This window comes from Canis lupus, chromosome 1, assembly GCF_011100685.1.
Source record: "Canis lupus familiaris isolate Mischka breed German Shepherd chromosome 1, alternate assembly UU_Cfam_GSD_1.0, whole genome shotgun sequence".
Classification (NCBI taxonomy): Eukaryota; Metazoa; Chordata; class Mammalia; order Carnivora; family Canidae; genus Canis; species Canis lupus.
Genome location: NC_049222.1, coordinates 34026770 through 34046435, shown reverse-complemented (window position 1 = coordinate 34046435; position 19666 = coordinate 34026770). Strand labels below are relative to the sequence as shown.

Genomic DNA, 19666 nt, shown 5'->3' with positions numbered 1-19666 from the left:
GGGACTCGATCCCGGGTCTCCAGGATCATGTCCTGGGCTGAAAGTAGCGCTAAACCACTGAGCCACCTGGCTGCCCTATTTCAAATTATTTAAATGCTAAAAGAGTTAGTGAGCATTATAGCACTGTAACTAGATGTTTTAGATTTATTGGTTGAAGGGTTATTTTCATCTTTCTGAAAAATACTGAATTTTTAAATTTGTGCATTCCAAGTTTTTAAAAATTTTTTTTTTGTGAACCAGGTGTCTGTAGGGAGGTACATATCTGACAGCAAATGGTTTTTGTAAAATTGTTTGCTGTAGAATCAAACTCAGAAAGCTCAGGCTTAGTAGTACTCTGTGTTGGTGTTTATCCCTGATTTCACTCTAATTTTCATCAACATAAGATCCATAAGTCATCAATTTGTTATAATTTTTCAGTGTTGGACATATTGAGAGATTGTAAATACTTCTGTCATAAGCTTTAGTTTGGGAAAAATAAATAATTCTTCTATGTTTGATAAGGTAGTGTACTCTAACTGCTGCTTAATTTTAATATATGTTGAATCATATTTTGTATTTTTGAAATACATAGATTCCTTTAATTTCTGAAATGCTTATAGAATCAAACTTTAGTGCATATATTTAGTCTTATGTGCACAAATTCCAGATTACTGAATTTAAACCCTGTGCTAAATTGCTGGGCTTTCATTAGACTTTCCATTCCTTATTCCCTCTGTGACATGTTACCAGGGAAAATTCATTGCTTTGAATAATAATGAGCTTGAGACAAATTTAGCTTTTGAAAGCTGATTAAAACCTTTCTCTGTTTTGAACACCTCATATATAAACCACCTTTGCTCCTTTTTATAAAAAAATTAATGGCCACTTTTCTATGAATTCCTACTTATCAAGTATTGGAATGTGGTAATTTATCTTTAAAATGTTAATATAGGGATCCCTGGGTGGCGCAGCGGTTTGGCGCCTGCTTTTGGCCCGGGGCGTGATCCTGGAGACCCGAGATCGAATCCCACATCGGGCTCCCGGTGCATGGAGCCTGCTTCTCCCTCTGCCTGTGTCTCTGCCTCTCTGTCTCTCTCTGTGTGACTATCATGAATAAATAAATAAAATCTTTAAAAAAATAAATAAATAAATAAAATGTTAATATAGATCTTGGGATGGAAATGTACTGGAGCTAGTAAAATATGAAAACATATGTGAGATGACTTTATTAATATGCTACTGACTATAATTATTTGAGTTTTATGTGTCATATGAACTAAAACCATTTACATATTTTCTGGTAGTTTCAGATGGAGGCATTTTTTCCAGCTTTATATGTAAGGGGTATAAACTTTTCAACCTGTGTCAAAAGATCCTATGAATATCTAGTGAACTTGTCATCATAAGCACTTTTGGACACTCCAGTGAATGGAAACCAATCCTATTTTTTATTGTTTGTTATTGAGACACAAATAGTTTAAGATGAGTTTTGTGCTGCAACTTTCTAATAGCACTTTTTATCTGTAAAACTATTATGGTACTATTTAACCTATTTTGGGTGAGGTGACAGGTTTCTAGTAATATTAATCATGATAATCTTAGAAATTAATTTATTAAAAGCAATTATGTTAAGAACAAAGATTAAAAAAAGAACAAAGATAATTATGGAGTTATTTGGGTAGCAGCAGTTAAAATTTCCAGTAACAATAAGCTGAAAGATGATTTTGTGCCAACAGGTCTGTTAAAAATATGTAATACTGAATGATGAATAGAAACTTAAGTGGATAAGAAAATAAAAGAATGTCTCCGTAATACCCAGTGAAAAATTGCTCATCAGTTATCAAATAACACAAAAAGATCTTGTGAAAAATCAGGATCCTGCTGGGGTAAATTCCCTGGAGTTCGTAGACAGAGCAATTTGGAATTGAATTATATCACAGATGTGCTATAGAGACCTTCCATTGATTGCTGATTTGTCAGAACTCAAGAGCATCAACAACCTATTAGGGTTTCAAGACTGTTAGTGGATATAAGGTTCCAGTAATTTATCCTTGAGTCCTTTATAAAATCTTCTAAATAAAGAAATCCTTGTTCTCTGTATCCAAACAAGAGTTTATTTTTTAAAGATTTTATTTTTTTATTTATTCATGAGAGACACACAAAGAGAGAGAGAGAGAGAGGCAGAGACACAGGCAGAGGGAGAAGCAGGCTCCATGCAGGGAGCCTGACATGGGGGTCTCCAGGATCACGCCCTAGGCTGAAGGCAGCGCCTAACTGCTGAGCCACCCGGGCTGCCCTAAACAAGATTTTAATAACTTTTCACGCCCCCTTGGAGCCAAATATTCTATGTACAGCTTCTTATAGTAAATGTAGGCTGAAGTTATATTTTTGTGTAGATATAGATATGTGTTTGGGTAAGTGTGTTTTTTGTAAGATTAAGAGATTACAGAGAGCAATGGGTATTAAAGTTATTTCTCTGATTTAACATTTCTGTGAAATCACAATTCAAGGTCTTTGGATAATTTTTCACAACCATTACCCCATGTCAAATTCCGAAAGAGCTCAGTGTTTTAACTTAATGCCTACATGAAAAATATTAGAACTAAGAACTTAAAAAATAAAGTGTTCATAGGAACAAAGAACAATGATGCATTTCTAGTGATTGATTATCTCTTCTCTCCTGTTCCTTTACTTCTACTAGTGTAGTTCAGGTCTGGTATTAATAGTTTGAGACTGTCTTCTAATTGCCATATTACTGGCTCAAACGCTTCTACACCCACTGCCAGGATAATTGCTCAATATACGGTTTGGTTGCTTCCTACCAAAGTCATCTTTACTCTCCAAATTTTAATGATCATAGATTACACATCTTAATTTAGTATTTTGAGTATTCTCAAGTTGGCCTTTTTCAATCTGTTCTCCCATTCTAGAAAAATCTACTTTAGCCATTCTAGACCATCTCCTATACCTCAAATGTGTCTTATTCCTTTTCCGTGTGTAGACCTATTGCATTTTCCAAAAATGCTTTTATTTTCCCACCATACTGTTTACTTTCCTCACTAAAATCCTACCCATTTGGGGGCTAAATTTAAATTTCTTATATCTATGAATCCATCCCTGATCAACTGAACTATCAACAATTCTTCTCTCTGAATTTTCAAAACATTTGGCAATGTACAGGGCTAAAACTAGGCCACTTGACATCTTTGGACAAATTAGAAAACCCATTCCATTTTTTTAAAGATTTTATTTATTTATTCACTAGAGACAGATAGAGAGGGAGAGAGAAAGAGGCAGAGACACAGGCAGAGGGAGAAACAGACTCCATGCAGGGAGCCCCAAGTGGGACTCGATCCCCGGACTCCAGGATCATGCTCTGGGCCAAAGGAAGGTGCCAAACCGCTGAGCCACCCAAGCATCCCAACCCATTCCATTTGGACAGAGGGTGCCATAGGCACAAAAAATGGTGAGCAGACTATGACTCTAAGTGAATTAGGAAAAACTACCTTTTAATCCTTGCAGACGTAGCTACTTGCCAGATTTCAGTTTTTTTGTCATTATCTAGCTGTTTGACCTTGGATATATTATTTTACCTCTCTAGATTTAGTTTTCTTGCCTGGAAAGTGGTGATAATAGTATGAAATTCATATTATTGCTAATAATAATATATAAGATAATGAATGTAGATTGTCTAGCTGGATATTTGGCATATAAACCTTAATCAGTAAATTGTCATGACCTTTATAATTATTATGTTTTATGCTACCATCATCCTTAGTTTCAGGGATGGTCTGTTTTTCTCCTTGAATTAAAGTTTCAGGTATGGAAATTAAATACATTTGTAGACACAAATGCATTTTTGGTTTTTTGACTGAAATGTTTACTGATGATCATTATCAGATCAGTATCTCTTAAATAAATATTAACAAGATTATATTTCTTGAACTAAGATGTTATTTTCTCCTGCTGTTGACATTATCTGGATACATATGGAAATATAAGACCAGAGACACAAAATAAATATGAGGAAGGTAGTAGTCTTATTAATACACTGACCTTGTTTAAAGTTATGATACATTTTGAGAAAGACATTTGTTAGTATGATCAAACATTCCCACTCAACTAATGAGAACACTTTCCATTTTCAAAAAGACAATTTGTGAAAAAATATCAGATTACTGACCACAAAAATGTCAAAACCACCTAGTTATCTGGAAAAAAAACAGCAATAGAGATGATTCTCCATACAACACTGAAGAAAAAGGCCTTAGCCTTGACCCATGGAGATTGCCTTCAAGGCGACAAAGTAATTTATTTTTCCAATGGAGGCTCATTCAAATTCTTGTCTTCTCTGGCAATATTGCTGCAGGTTATATTCCGTGGACCAAATTCATATCAGTCTTTTAACCTCTCCAGAGCACTTTGTAACTGCGTGTATCGGTTTTGAGTGGAACTTTTCCTACTTCATAATTGGGCTCTTTATGCTGAGAAACCTCCGGGGGATCTGGAGGGATAGCCAGGAAGATGTGAATGGAGGAGGGAATTGTGCCAAAGGAAGGTATCTATCTGTTAAACATTCATATATTTGCATTTGGAGAGTGTAAGTGACTTCAGTATTTCAGCTATGTTTATATTTATAAAATATGGAAGCCTCCATGTGAAAAGGAAACATTCAGGTAAAAATGACAAATACCTGAATGTTTGCAGATATTAGATGCTTCCAAATTCAGTAAGCTGCTTGTAATATAAATGGATACTGTGGATAAGAAAATAAGCAAAATAAGTATTTGTTGATTCTTCAATCCTGGTGTCTTACCTGTACTATGTATACAGTTGAAAAAAATGAGTGTAATGAATACATTTAATCAGATATATGGAATTATTTCATTTGTATTTTATTAATTGCGACTTTATATTGTTTTGTTTACTATTATTATTTTATTACTTCAGACATGATCCATAGGTAGATGGTGAAAGAACTAAAGTTTGTGAGAGGAACTTTTCTTAAATGAAATCATTCTGTTTCATAAAACTCAACAGCCATCAAAAGTCAATGTAGTTGATAACTACAGTCTTAGGTATCAGATAACTTCATGCACTTCACAACTCAGCAAAATCACAAGTTTGAATTACCAACTCCATTTTGGTTAATAAAATCTTCTTATGCATGTTTACTGTGTGAGATTCAATGCATTTTCAGAACTGAAAAATAAATACGACTGAGCTATAAGACTAATCCCTTTACTTTTTTTTTTTTTTTTTAACAAATGACAAGATATAAGAAAGGGGTTCCAAACCATCAAATGTAGGAAATCTCTTTCCCGGGAATTGAAATATTTAACTTTTCAAATGCTTAAATAAATGGAACCTAAAGTAGTAGCCTAGCTTGGATCATAAATTCAGCTATGGCATTTTAAAAATTTTTGAAAAAAATTAAAATAAAACTGAAAATACCATTCCATTATGGATTAAATTGTATAGAGTGTTTCACATTTTTAATGTTCTGTGGTTTGCAAAGATTTTTTGCACGAATTATTTTATATAATTTGTATTATAAATTCATGACATGGGTAAGGCAGCTATGGCTTAATAACATTTGCTTTTGCCAAGGTAAAGCCCGTATTAATAAAATTAAGTATCATATTTATATAAATAAAATGTAAAGCCAATTCTTTTTTCTGATCTGAGACTGCTCTGGTTATTGCACCTATTCTCAAATAGCACAGATGAAAAGAAAATGCTGGAGATATAATAATTCTATTGTCATTCTTTTGTTATTTTGATTTTGTTCTTTTCGCGTACAAGCAGTTGATTTGGGACTACATTTTACGAAATGTGAGCAGTACTCAGCAGGTGGCGCTAATGAGACACAAAATATTGAATCGCCAACTCCTACAGCCAGAGATTTAGTAGTGTATTAATAAGTTTGTTGGGGGTAAGGACAATCTGCTCGCATTGTTTCTCTGAGTGCTAATGCCACATGGAATGATTTTAGAGATTTATTCAGTTCCTACTTTATATTGAGTCTGAAGTTAATGTTTATTCTTTTTTGCTTACTTCATAATATTTTAAAAAAAACAGAGTACCTTCTTTCACTTGAAAACTAAGCCTGGCCATTTACCTGTATGAACTTCCATTCATATGCTGGAAGAGGGAGGGGAGTGAATCACATAGTGGTTATTCCTTTAAGGACAAAATATGGAAATCAAAAGAGATTCTTAGGAACTACTAACTCCCATGGAAATTATAATCCTATTTATCTTTGAGGGATACCTAGCAGATTATTTACCAGATCAACATTTAGGCCAAGTGTTCCAAAGTGAAAATTTTCTTTTGTTTTGTGGTTCTACTAAACATTCAGAATGAATGTTAGTAGACTGTGGCATTAAATGAAAATGAAAATGAATTTTTTGGGATAAGGGAATGTTACTTAATTAGAAAGAATGGAAGTATTTGCTTATTTTGTCAATTTAACAATTAAGCTACACAAATAACATCTGCTCATGTATTAAGAAGTGCCTTGGTGGCTTCTGAGCAAGTTATTTGAGAGGTATCTCACCAAGAAAGAAAGAGTTGCATTTTAAATGGGGAATTCAGCGGAGTTTACTAAGAATGTACTTAATGCGTGTTCTCTGAAGTCACATTTCTAGTGGACTTATATGGGCATTGACATTTCTGGTATCCTCAGTTTTTCAAAGTTCAATTTTCTTCCAATAAAAACCAATATCATCCCAATTTTATGTTTTAATTTGAATAAAGTGATCAATTTCACATTTTTGTGAATCCTACTTGAAACTAGCAATGCATAAAACTACTTCAAAAAACTTCCCTTTACATAACTAAGGTTTAAGAGACTACTACATAAGGGACAATTGAGTTAATTTTTTTATAAGTAACGTTAATGATTGGAAACTCATAGAAATCACATTATTATATAGCCAGAGCATTGTTTTCTTCTCCTTAAGAAAAGTATTTAACTTTGATTTTTATCAACAAATCAGAGATTATGACTCTTGTATTCACTGACTTTTCTCCACAGAGATGACCTCTTCCCAGGTACCAGTTTTTGTTGTACCCAGTGATGTAAACCGAAGGCCATGCATCAGTGAATTCAAACATTTTGTGCATAGGTACAGATCTTTGATCATTTTAAATGGTTTTCCAATGGGAGGAGGCTGCTGGAATAGCCAATCAACTTCTTAGCAGGATTATCTGAGAAAAAATTAATATATTTCCTGTCCCCACAAGTTTCCTAATTGAATGTGACTTATTTTGATCCATCCATAGGAGCAAAGTTGTCATGAAGATTGATGTGAACTACGTACTCACTTTAGAAACTTCCATAATTTACAGGGTCCATAGATTTTCTATTCATGGTTAAGCATTAAACATGATAAGATAGAGTCAACTCTTCTACTTTTTCCTCTTCTTTAGTCTTCTTCCTCTTAGTACCTTTATTGATATATATTCGCACCATATAATTCATTCATTTACAGTGTACAATTAAAGTATTAATACATTCACAGTTGTGTAACCATCACCACAATTTGAAAATATCTTGTCGCCCTCAAAACAAACTGATACCTGCTAACATTTCCCCACATCTTCTTCCAGCCCCCTTCCTCTACTCCTCAGTCCTAGGCAACCACTAAAGTATTTTCTGTTCTTATAGATTTGCCCATTCTGGACATTTCACATAAATTTTGTACACTTCATTTCATGTAAGTGGACTTATATAGTATATGGTCTTTTGTGATTGGCTTCTGCACTTAGGGTAATATTATCAAGGCTCATCCATCCTGTGACATTTATCAGTGCTTGATTCCTTTTTAATACCAAACAATACTCCATTATATGGATATATTATATTTTATTTACCCATTTATCAGTTGAGGGACATTTGTTTCCACATTTTGGCTATTATGAATAATACTGTGATCATAAAGGTTTTGTGTAATATATGATTTTGTTGAACACTTAGGAGTAGATTGCTTGGTAATATGGTACTTCTTTTTGTACCCTTTTGAGGAACAGCCTGATTGTTTTCCACTAAGGCTGTCTCATTTTTCATTTCTACTAGCAACGTATAAGCATTTGGATTTCTCCACAGCCTTGCCAACATTTGTTTTTGTCTGACTTTTTGATTATAGCTATGTAGTAGATACAAAGTGGTATCTTATCTTATCTTCTTTTGATTTGCATTTCCCCAGTGGCTATTAATATTGAGCTTCTTTTCATGTGCTGATTAGCCATTTATATCTTCTTTGGAGATCTCTTTGGATTTATATATTTTCCTTGGATTTATTTAGATCTTTTGTACATTTCTATATTGAGTTGTCTTTACTTCTAGATAAATGTACTTTATTAGATATATGATTTATAAATTCTGTTCTGTGTATCATCTTGACACTTCCTTGATGGTGTCTGAAAGGTACAAAAATGAAGCCCTTCTTTCGTACTTGATTTTAGCAATTTGAGTCTTCTCTCTTGTTCTTGGTCAGTCTAGCTAAAGTGTTATCAAGTTTTTTTTGATCTCTTCAAAGAATGAAGTTTTACTGTTTTTTATTTTTGTTCTCATTTTTCTATTTTCTATTACATTGATGTCTGCTTTAATTTTTATGATTTCTTTCCATCTGCTTGATTCAGTTGTTCTTTTCTTGCTTTAAGATGAAAGATTAGGATATTAAATTAAGATTTTTCTTCCTTTTTAATATAGGTGTTTAGAGCTATAAATTTCTTTCTAAAAACTGATTTGATTGCATTCTTGTAATTTTGGTTTGTTATATCAATATTTTCATCCTAAAATATTTTCTAATTTCCATTGTGGTTTCTTATTTGACACATTAGATACTAAGGAATATGTTGTTTAATTTCCCTATATTTGTGAATATCCTAAATTTCTCATTATTGATTTATAACTTTATTCCATTGTGGTCAAAAAAACATTTTAATGCTTTTAATGTTTTTAATGATTTTAATAATTTTACATTCATCGAAGATTGTTTTATGGCCTAGCTTATGATCTATCCTGGAGGGTGTTTCTTTTTCTTTTTAAAAATATTTTATTTATTTATTCATGAGAGACACAGAGAGTAAGAGACATAGGCAGAGGGAGAAGGAGGCTCTCTGCGGGAAGCCCAATGCAAGGCTGGATCCCAGGACCCTGGGATCATGACCTGAGCCAAAGGCAGACACTCAACCATTGAGCCACCCAAGTGTTCCATGGAGAATGTTTCACATGTACTTGAGAAGAATATGTCTTTTTCAGTTGCTGAGTAGATTGTTCTAATGATGTCTGTTAGGTCTAGTTGGTTTATAGTGTTAAGTCTCGTTACTTGTTGCCCCTTTGTCTAGTTGTTCTAGTCATTATTGAAACTGAAATATTAATATCTCCGACTATTACTCTTGAATTGTCAGTTTTTCCCTTAAATTCTGTCAATATTGGCTTCATGTAACTTGAGATTTGGTTATTATGTACAGATGTGTTTAGAATTGTTAAATATTCTTGATGAATTGACCCTTTTATCATTAAAAAATGTCTTTTATCTCTAGTAACCTCTTTGTTTTAAAGGCTATTTTGTCTGATACTATCATAGCACTACAGCTCTCTCATGGCTGCTGTTTGTATTTGTTTTTCCATTCTTTTCCTTTCAACCTACATTTACCTTTGAATCTAAAGTGTGTATCTCTTACAGAGTTAGATCTTTTTTTCTTTTTTAAAGATTTTATTTATTTATTTGAGAGAGAGAGGGAGCACAAGCAAGAGAGGGGGGTGAAGGGAGAGGGGCCAAGGGTGAGGGAGAAGCAGACTCCCCACTGGACAGGGAGCCCAAAGTGGGGCTCCATCCTAGGACCCCGAGATCATGACCTGAGCCCAAAACAGATGCTTAACAACTAAGCTAGCCAGATGGCCTTGATCTTGTTTTTTAATACAATCTGCTGATCTCTGTTTTTTGCTTGAATTGTTTAATCCACTCACCTTTTATGTTATTATTGATAAAGTTGGATTTTGTGTGATAATTTTCTCTGTTTTTTGCATGTCTCAAATCTTTTTTGTTCTTCTGTTCCTTTTTTATCGCCTTCTTTTGTATAAAATAAATATTTCCTAGTTTAACATTTTAATTCTTTAGATTTATTTTTACTATATGTTTTGTGTTATTTTCTTAGTGGTTGTTCTAGGGCTTATCATACATATCTTATCAGAATCTACTTCAGATTTATACTAAATTAATACCAGTTTATGTGTGATACAAGCCCAACAATACATTGTTATAATTTTTACTTTATATATAATTAATCCTTTTAAAAGATGCTGGGAGAAAAAGAAAGAAAGAGGAAGTATATATTTATTGTTTGTTAAAAATAACTTTCCTATTTACTATTCTTGGTTCTTTCCATTTGTTCTTCTGGATTCTCTTTATTTGTCCTTAAAGATTTGTCTAGTGTCTCTTTCTTACTCCTATGTAGTTCTGTTCCCACCTGCCTACTTTATGCATTAATTGTCAAATATTATTATATTTGTATATATTATAAGGCCAACAGTAAATTTTATATGTATTGGTTTATACAATTGCTTTTTAAAATAAGCTAAAAGAAGAAAAAGGAAGAAATATGCATATACTGTCTTTTCTAATTAAATGTACTGACATTCTTTGGTTTTTCAAAGTCGATTTGAACTACTGTCAGGGTTACTTTCATTTATTTCATTGTTTTCAAGAGTGCCTTTCAGCCTGAATTTCCTTATACTCTCTTCCTGATTCAGTTAGTTCCCTTGCAGAGAACTTTAGAACTCTCTGTTTTCATAGCTTACCTTTTCCTTGTGCAAAATCTCTTATTGAATGCTGATTTGATTACGATATACCTTGGAACAATTCTTTTTTTAAGCCATAGGTAGATTTTATTTAAAAAACAAAAACAATCCCAAGTAAGACTCCTTTTGATATTAAAATATAGAACAGATAATTCTATCAAAGAGTTCTAATAGACATAAATATCTAGGTAAAATATAGCACCTTATAACTAACTATGATTTTATCCTATTTGTCTTTTAAAAAAAAGACTTTATGGTTTAGAATAATTTTTTAAAATATTTATTTTCTTTATTTTGGAGAGAGAGAGTGAGAGTGTAGGGGAGGAGGGATAGAGGAAGAGGAAGAGAGACGGAGTCTCAAGCAGGCTCCCTGCTGAGTGTGGAGCCCCAAGTGGGCTCTATCTCCTGATCCTCGAGATCATGGCCTGTGAGATCACAACCTAAGCTGAAATCCACGGCCGGATGCACAACCAACTGAGCCACCCAGGAGCCCCTTTTGGAGCAATTTTTAAAGTGGCATTAGGTTCACAAAAACATTTGACTGAAAGCTACAGATATTTTTCTTTACATCCTCTCCCCTCATATTTAACAGTCTCACTATCAACATCCTGCATGGGCTGGTACTTTTGTTATAATTAACAAACTTATATTGGCAGATCATTATCACCCAGAGTCCATAATTTACATTAGAGTTCTCCCCTGGCCCTGTATTTTTTATGGCTTTTGACAAATGGATAATGGCATGCATCTGCCATTATAATATCACACAGAGTAGTTTCACTGTCCTAAAAAGACTCTGTGCGCTGCCTCTTTTCCTCTGCAACCTCCCTAAGGTGACCTCTGGCAACTACTAATCCTTTTAGTGTCTCCGTAGTTCTGTGTTTTCCAGAATATCATATCATTGGAATCCTTTAATATGTAGCCTTTTCAGACTGGTTTCTTTCACTTTGTAACATGCATTTAAGTTTCCTCTACATCTTTTCCTGGCTTAGTAGCTTGTTTTTTAATGCTGAATAATATTCCACTGTCTGTATTTACCAAAGTTTATATGTCTACTTACTGAAAGACATCTTGGTTACTTCCAAGTTTTGGCAGTTATGAATTAAGTTGCTATAAACTTCCATATACAGGATTTTGTGTGGACATTAAGACTTCAATTCATTTGAATAAATACTAAGAAGCATAACTGATATATTTCATGATAAGAACATAGTGGGATGCCTGGGTGGCTCAGTGGTTGAGCATCTGCCTTTGGCTCAGGGCATGATTCTGGGATCTTTGTGTCTCTCATGAATAAATAAATATTTTTTCTTTTCTTTTCTTTTTTTTTTTTTTTTAGAAAAGCACAGGTGCTTAACTGCTGAGCCACCCAGGCATCCCAATAAAATATTTTAAGAAAATAATATATCTAGTTTTGTAAGAAAGTCCAAACTATATTCCAAAGTGGCTATATCATTTTGCACTTCTAGCAGCAATAAATGAGAATTACTGATGTTCCTTATTAGCATGTTGTAAGGCTGTTCTAATACATTCTAAAACTGTTGTTCCTCATTAGCATTTGATGTTATCAGAATTTTGGATTTTGGCCATTCTAATAGATGTGAATTGGTATCTCATTGCTGTTTTGAATTTAAGTGCTTTTTATTTTTTGACAACTACATGACATTTTTTTTTCTTAAAAACAATGACTCTGCTCCAATAAATCAAGGTCAAAATAAACGAAGAGTTCAAGATGACAACAGTCCCTTTGTTAAGTTCTGGTGCTGTGTGGATGAAAAGCAGCAGCCAGTCATGGCAATAGGTGATAACATCCAAAGTGGGACATTAAAAACATCCAAATGCATTAATACTCTTTCACACTAAACCAGCCTTCAAATAAATCACATATGAGCTCACACCATCTTCATGGTAGTCCAGGATAAAAACCATGTCATCTGGATTCATGTTTTTACCAAGAAAGAATTGGTAGTTTTTGAAATTAGCAAGCATGTGCTTGATTTTTTTCTGTAGCCTCTGTCATAAAAAATTTTACTCTTTTTGATACTGTTCTTTAAGTTTCCCTTTGATTGATTTCATACAATCTTTGATGTACTACTTGTAGGCTTCTTTTGTGAATTTGGTCTCTTACAAGTGATAGTTCGTGACAATATCAACACCAGGGATGACTGTGTGTTGGATACCTTTCCCCTAGGGCCTTCAGTAAAGGCATTTTCAGCAATGAGTGGCTCATCAGTGTCTTACTGGCTATATTCCCCTCCATCTCCAGGCACAACCCAGCTCATCATGGCTGATGAGGTCCCAGTAGATGATCATGACAATGGCTGGAAAGAGTCAATGGTACTCTAACCTAGCAGGAACCCAGAGCTGGAAGTAAGTGGGATACAATCAGAAGGGGATGCTGGGGGATGGGGTAGTAGGTGGAAAAGCTCACTATTGTTTTAATTTGTAATTCCCTAATGACAAACGATGTTGAACATCTTTTCATATTCTTATTTGCCAGCTGTGCATGTTCTTTGGTAAGCTGCCCAGATTTTTGGCCTATTTTTTAAATGGTTTTGTTGTTGTTGTTGTTGTTGAGTATTAAATGTTTACATTTTTGAGTAACAGTCATTTATCAGCTATATATTTTAGAAATATTTTTTTCCCAGTTTGTGGCTTGTCTTCTCATTTTCTTGACTGTATTTTTGCAGAGCAGAAGTATATAATTTCAATCTCTTAATTTAGTCAAGTTTATCAATCCTTTATGCGTTGGGCTTTCAATAATGGATCTAAAAAACCATTACCATCCAAGGTCATCTAGGTTTTCTCCTATGTTTCTTATAAGAGATTTATTGTGTTATGTTTTACACTTATATTGATGTCTAATTTTGTGTAGAGTGTAAGGTCTGTGTCTCTATTATTATTATTATTATTATTATTATTATTATTTTGCATGTGGATGCTTTTTCTAGCACCATTTGCTAAAAGACAATCTTTGCTCCATAGTATTCTTTGCTTCCTTTTCAGAGATTAGTTGAATATATTTATGTGAGTCTATTTCTGCACTCTTTGTTCTGTCCCATTGATTTATTTGTTTATTCTTTTGCCAATACCATACTGTCCTGATCACTGTAGTTCTATAGTAAATCTTGAAGTCAGATAGTGTAAGTTCTCTGACTTCATTTTTTTTTAAAAGATTTTGTCTATTTATTAATGAGAGACACACACAGAGAGAGGCAGAGAGAGAAGCAGGCTCCATGCAGGGAGCCCGACATGGGACTTGATCCTGGGTCTCCAGGATCACGCCCTGGGCTGAAGGCAGATGCTTAACTGCTGAGCCACCTAGGTGTCCCTGACTTCATTCTTTTTCAATATTGTGTTGGGTAGTCTGGTCTTTTGCTTTACCATATAAACATTAGATTAACTTTGTCAATATTCACAAATAGACTTAAGATTTTGATTAATATTGCATTGTAGGTCAAATTGGGAAAATGTGATATCTTAAAAATATTAAGTCTTTCTATCCACGACTATGGGTTATCTCTCCATTTATTTTATTCCTTTATTTATGTGATTTCTTTTAACAGAGTTTTATGGTTTTCCTCATATAGATCTTGTATATATTTTTTCAGATTTGTACAAGTATTTTATTATAGGAGTGTTAGTGTAAATGGTATTGTTTTTAATTTCAAATTCTACTTATTCATTGCTGGTATATAAAAAAAAACAGTTAACTTTTGTAAATTAACCTCGTGTCCTGCAACCTTGCTATAATAACTTTTTAGTTGCAGGAGATTTTCTGTTGAATTTTATGGATTGTTTACATAAATAATCATGCCATGTTTTGGAACAATGACAGTTTTATTTCCTTCTTCTTAATCAGTATACCTTTCATGTCCTTTTCTTGTCCTATTGCATTGCTAGGACTTCCAGTAAAATGTGTAATAAAAGCAGTGAAAAAAAACATCCTTTCTTGTTTCCGATCTTACTGGGAAAGCTTCCAGTTTTCCTTCTTGGTAGAATTTTCTTCATGTTTCTTCTACCTGGGATTTGCTTTCATCAAACTTGAAAAAAATGCTAGGCCATTACTTTAATTTTTTCTTTCTCTTCTGTCCTTTAAGGACCTAATTACAGAAAGATTAGGCCATTGACTGTTTTCTACAGTGCATTGATACCCTGTTCTTTTTTTTGTTGTTGTTTTCTTCAGCCTTTTCTCTGAGTATTCTATTTTGGATAATTTCTATTACTAGGGATGCCTGGGTGGCTTAGCAGTTAAGCATCTGCCTTTGGCTCAGGGCATGATCCTGGATCTGGGGATTGAGTCCCACATCAGGCTCCCTGCAAGAAGGCTGCTTTTCTCTCTGCCTATGTCTCTACCTCTCTCATGAATGAATGAATGAATGAATGAATGAATAAATAAATAAATAAATATTTTAAAAATTTTCTGTTACTATATTTCAAGCTCACTGATCTCTTCTGCAGTTAACCCTATAGTATTTGTTTCCCATAACATTGCTTTTTCCTCTGTAGAAATTCAATGTCTTTTTGTATTCACCATTTCTCTATGTTAATGCTAATATTTTCTTCTTCCTTCTTGAACACATAGTATAAGGTTTCATTACATTTTAAGTTACAATTTTAATATCCTTATCTATTTATTGTATCATCTGTATCATTATTGGTTTAGTTTCCATTGACAATTTTTTTTCTTTTTTTTTTTTGGTTGTGAATGCATCTTATTTGCATGAATTTTAAACAACAAGGAATGTTTAATATACTTCTGAATAGATTTTGCTCAGCTTAGGGCAATAAAATGTATAATATGTATTTTATAAACATTGAATACTTCAATATTAAAAATGTATCTTTCAAATATATAGAAATCACATTTTTTATGCAATTTTATTCTCCTAGAACAATGAGATACAGTAGACTGAAGTCGAATAAATTTCAAAATACAGTTTTACTAAAGTTTTTAGGAAATTAAGCAAGTTATCTTACCTCTATGAGTTTTGATCATCTCATATGTAAAATTAAGACTCAAAAGTGTACCTCATAGAACACATATAAATATTAAATAACATATAACTCTAAGGAACCTAATGCAATGCATAGAGCATTGAGTATAATAAAAAAATTTATCCCTTCAGCAGATGTTTATTCTGATGGGTTGATCTTATGCAAATGAGACAATAGCTATACACTTATACGTAATTTGGTGTATATCTAAGTAATACATACATAATTATAATAACTTTATAATATTTTAATAAAAATCAGTAAGGCTATTATTATTAAAGTATTCATTATGCTCTCCAATCTCATGAACCTAAGACTTTGAGTAAATACATATGGATCCACTTAAAATGCAAAAATTCTATAATCTAGATGTCTTATTTCTATAATGCCAGGCAATTGGACATTTAGTAATTCAGTGTTCAGACTAAACATTTTTCTCATCTAAATGCTTAGCATTATCAGACACAGAGGAGAATACAGATTTTCATACAGCAATTTATTTATTTATTTTTATTTTTTAAAGACTTTATTTATTTGAGAGATACAAAGAGAGAGAAAGAGCATGAGCAGAGAGAGGGAGAAGCAGACTCCCAGCTGGGCAGGGAGTCCAACATGGGCTCCTTACCAGGACCCTGAGATTATGACCTAAACCAAAGGCAAACTAAGCCATGCAGGTGTCTCTTTGTACAACCATTTAGACTAAAATATGTTTTCATATAAAATAGGTTAGAATGGGATAGTTGCAATTTGAAAATGGGAGATTTCATAATGTAAAAGATTGCTTTCATAGTTAATTTACTTTGCATAATAAGATTGGATGTTAAAAGATAAAATTCAAAAAACTTTGAAGATAAAATTCCTAGAGACATTCTCAACTTATATGTGCTATTAATTGCCTATATATCTGATATATAAAAGTGATTTATATACATATATTCAAACTTATTTTATTTAGCCAACTGTGACCTAATAACAAATTAAATAATGAAATCAAGAAGAATATGTTAAGGACAGACTTATAATCAAGTTAATAAACATAAAATTGACTATAGAGCAAATGTTTATCTTGTCTAATGAGCCTATGGTAATTAAATGCTGTTATTGGTCAGAAATACTTGAAACATTGCTTACATTCTAGAAATAGGTTGGCACTTTTCATCAGCTTATGCTGATCATTATAGGTAGTTCTTGACTAATTTTATTTTTATCATGCAATTTTATCCTTAGGAACCAAGAACAAGCCTAATATTTTTCCTAATGAAGATGTTATTTGACTAACTTCAGAATTGTGCCCTTCTGAGAAGTTTACATTAAACTCAGATGGTGTTAATTTGGAAAGTCATTTTGGTTTTGGGACTACCCTATTTAAAATAGTGTATCAGGTGATGGGGATTAAAGAGTACACTTACCATGATGAGCAGTGAGTAATGTATAGAATTGCTGAATCAGCAATTGTACACCTGAAACTAAAAAATAGTGCATTATTTATGTATTGAGACTATATTTAACGTTAGCATTGCTCAGTCATAGGCACTCGTATGTTCAGTCTTAGTAGATATTGTCCAGCAAGTTTCCAAAAGAAAAAAAGTTGGAATTTATTTTGGAAAATTGTCTATTTCTGCTAACATTGAACATATTCAATCATTCTTACCTAAAAAATATACTGGATATATGATATATTTGGATATATAATTTATCCAAATGCACACCAGAAGACAGGCAAAGAATACTTATGGAGACATTGGCCAGATTAGCTAAAACTATCAAGACTCAAAATATCAACATTAGAAGGGAAAGATACAGTGGTATGTTTATACTGGAATACTATATGACAATGAAAAATACCACACACAAAAATCACAAAGGGGTCTCACATATATAATGCTGAATGAAAGAAACCGGACACAAGATTAAATACTTTAAGTTTCCATTTATAGGATGCTCAAAACCAGCAAACTAATCTTAGATGACAAAAGGCAGAATAAATAGTGTCATTTCAAGGGACAGTCATTTCAAGGGACAGTGGTTAGATTGTAGGTTCTGAATGGTGGTTAGATTAAGCTGTACATTCAAGAATTGCATACCTTATGCGTACTGTATTCCAATAAAAAGAAGTTTAAAACTAATTTGCCAGCTGTTGGAAAGAGTTTCCATATTTGGGGTGAAAAAAATGGGTCAAGGAAGAATGAAGAGGGAATTCCATTCATTTACTCCATCCTTTGTCTCTCATTCTCTTTCCTAAATTCAGAGTTCCAGGGCCTTCCTAGCCCAGCCCCTAAATTCTGAGGTTCGCAAACTGTCTGGGGCTCCTCCCGCTCGGAGGCGGGTAAGACTGTAACTATGTAGGGGCGCAGAGTGAGAGGAATCAGATCCCCTCAAATTCCACACGCGACAGCAGGAACTGCAGAAAGTGCCAGCCGCCCCTCCGCTGGTTCCCCAGGGTTTCAGTTGCGCTTCGTTGGGCAGCTACGGGATCACTTCCTCGCCTCCCCGGGAACTGTCCAGCAGGTACTTTTATTAATTCCGGAGGGATAAATCTTTGTTCACTAAAGGACTGTTTTCCGCTAGCTGTAAAGGAAATAAACCACTGAGGATTAGCACAAAGACGCAACTGCTTTGCCTTTTTTTCCTTTTTTTTTTTTTTTTTTTTTTTAATTTGGAGCCAGCAGGCGCCAATGTGCCCCTTCCAGAGATGAAGCACCAGAGCGTGGACAGACTTCTCACCAAGTCCCGGGCGTCTTTGGGATGCGGGGCAGTGTGACCACGAGCCCCCCCCAGGCGGGGAACCTGTCCCTGTGAGAGGGACATTGATTAAGCCCAAGTGTGTGTTACGCTTCAGGGCACCTGGGCGCATGAAACCCCAGCGGGCTCTCCTGGGAAGGAGACCATGCCCCCCAAGGCGCTTTGCAACCTCTCGGGGGCCGCGGGCGAGAATCAGAGCGGCTGGGTTCCGGGGGGGTCCGGCCCGGACTTTCTGCCCGCCTCGGACGGGACCGGCGCCAAGTTCGCCATCCGCTGCGTGATCCCGTCCCTCTACCTGCTCATCATCGCCGTGGGCTTGCTGGGCAACATCATGCTGGTGAAGATCTTCATCACCACCAGCGCCATGAGGAGCGTCCCCAACATCTTCATCTCTAACCTGGCCGCCGGGGACTTGCTGCTGCTGCTCACCTGCGTCCCGGTGGACGCGTCGCGCTACTTCTTTGACGAGTGGATGTTCGGGAAGGTGGGCTGCAAACTGATCCCCGTCATCCAGCTCACCTCCGTGGGGGTTTCCGTGTTCACTCTCACTGCCCTCAGCGCCGACAGGTAAGGGCGCAGGTAGTGGCGATGTGGCCTGGGAAAGAGGTGGAAGAGGGTAAGGAGCGCTCCTGGGGGGAAGAGGGAGTTTGGAAAGTCTGGGGATGGGCAAGGAGTGAAGGAGAGAGAGTGTATCTGGGATTTGGAATGAAAGGAGTTAAAACGGACCGAGCTGTGAAGCCTGAAAAAAAAAAAAAAAGAAGAAGAAGAAGAAAATCATTACTTTTAAAATAATTAACATTGCGTTAGTTTGATAGTAGTTTTAAGGGTGGCTCAGCAGTTGAGCATCTGCCTTCAGCTCAGGGCGATCCCAGGTCTGGGGATTGAGTCCCGCATGAGGCCCCCTGCGAGGAGCCTGCTTCTCCTTCTGCCTGTGTCTCTGTGTCTCTCATGAACAAATAAGTACAATCTTAAAAAAAAAAAAAAAAAAAAAGGAGTTTTAAAATGGCATATCCTAGTCTTCCTTCTCCCCTGCACACACTTTGGGAATCTTTATTATTTACTTCATAGAAAAGCTACAGAATAATCGGACAACAGTGCAACTATCATGTAGAGGTTTTTCTTGTGTGCCAAAAGTTT

At 34.7% G+C, this 19666-nt stretch overlaps 1 protein-coding gene across 4 annotated transcripts in view; it reads left to right on the top strand.

The window, feature by feature from the left end:
• NMBR (neuromedin B receptor) overlaps nucleotides 1–19666 on the top strand; it is an 84750-nt gene that overhangs the window by 49358 nt on the left and 15726 nt on the right. The window contains exons 3-4 of one of the 4 annotated variants that reach the window (XM_038526192.1): nucleotides 7019–7109; nucleotides 18036–19096. In XM_038526192.1, the coding sequence (XP_038382120.1) occupies nucleotides 18675–19096 (422 nt within the window). In that variant the 5' untranslated portion in view covers nucleotides 7019–7109; nucleotides 18036–18674. Of the gene's footprint in view, nucleotides 1–7018; nucleotides 7110–13055; nucleotides 13160–18035; nucleotides 19097–19666 lie in introns of those variants that run through there. The other 3 variants (XM_038526194.1, XM_038526193.1, XM_038526195.1) reach the window with 3 other exon arrangements.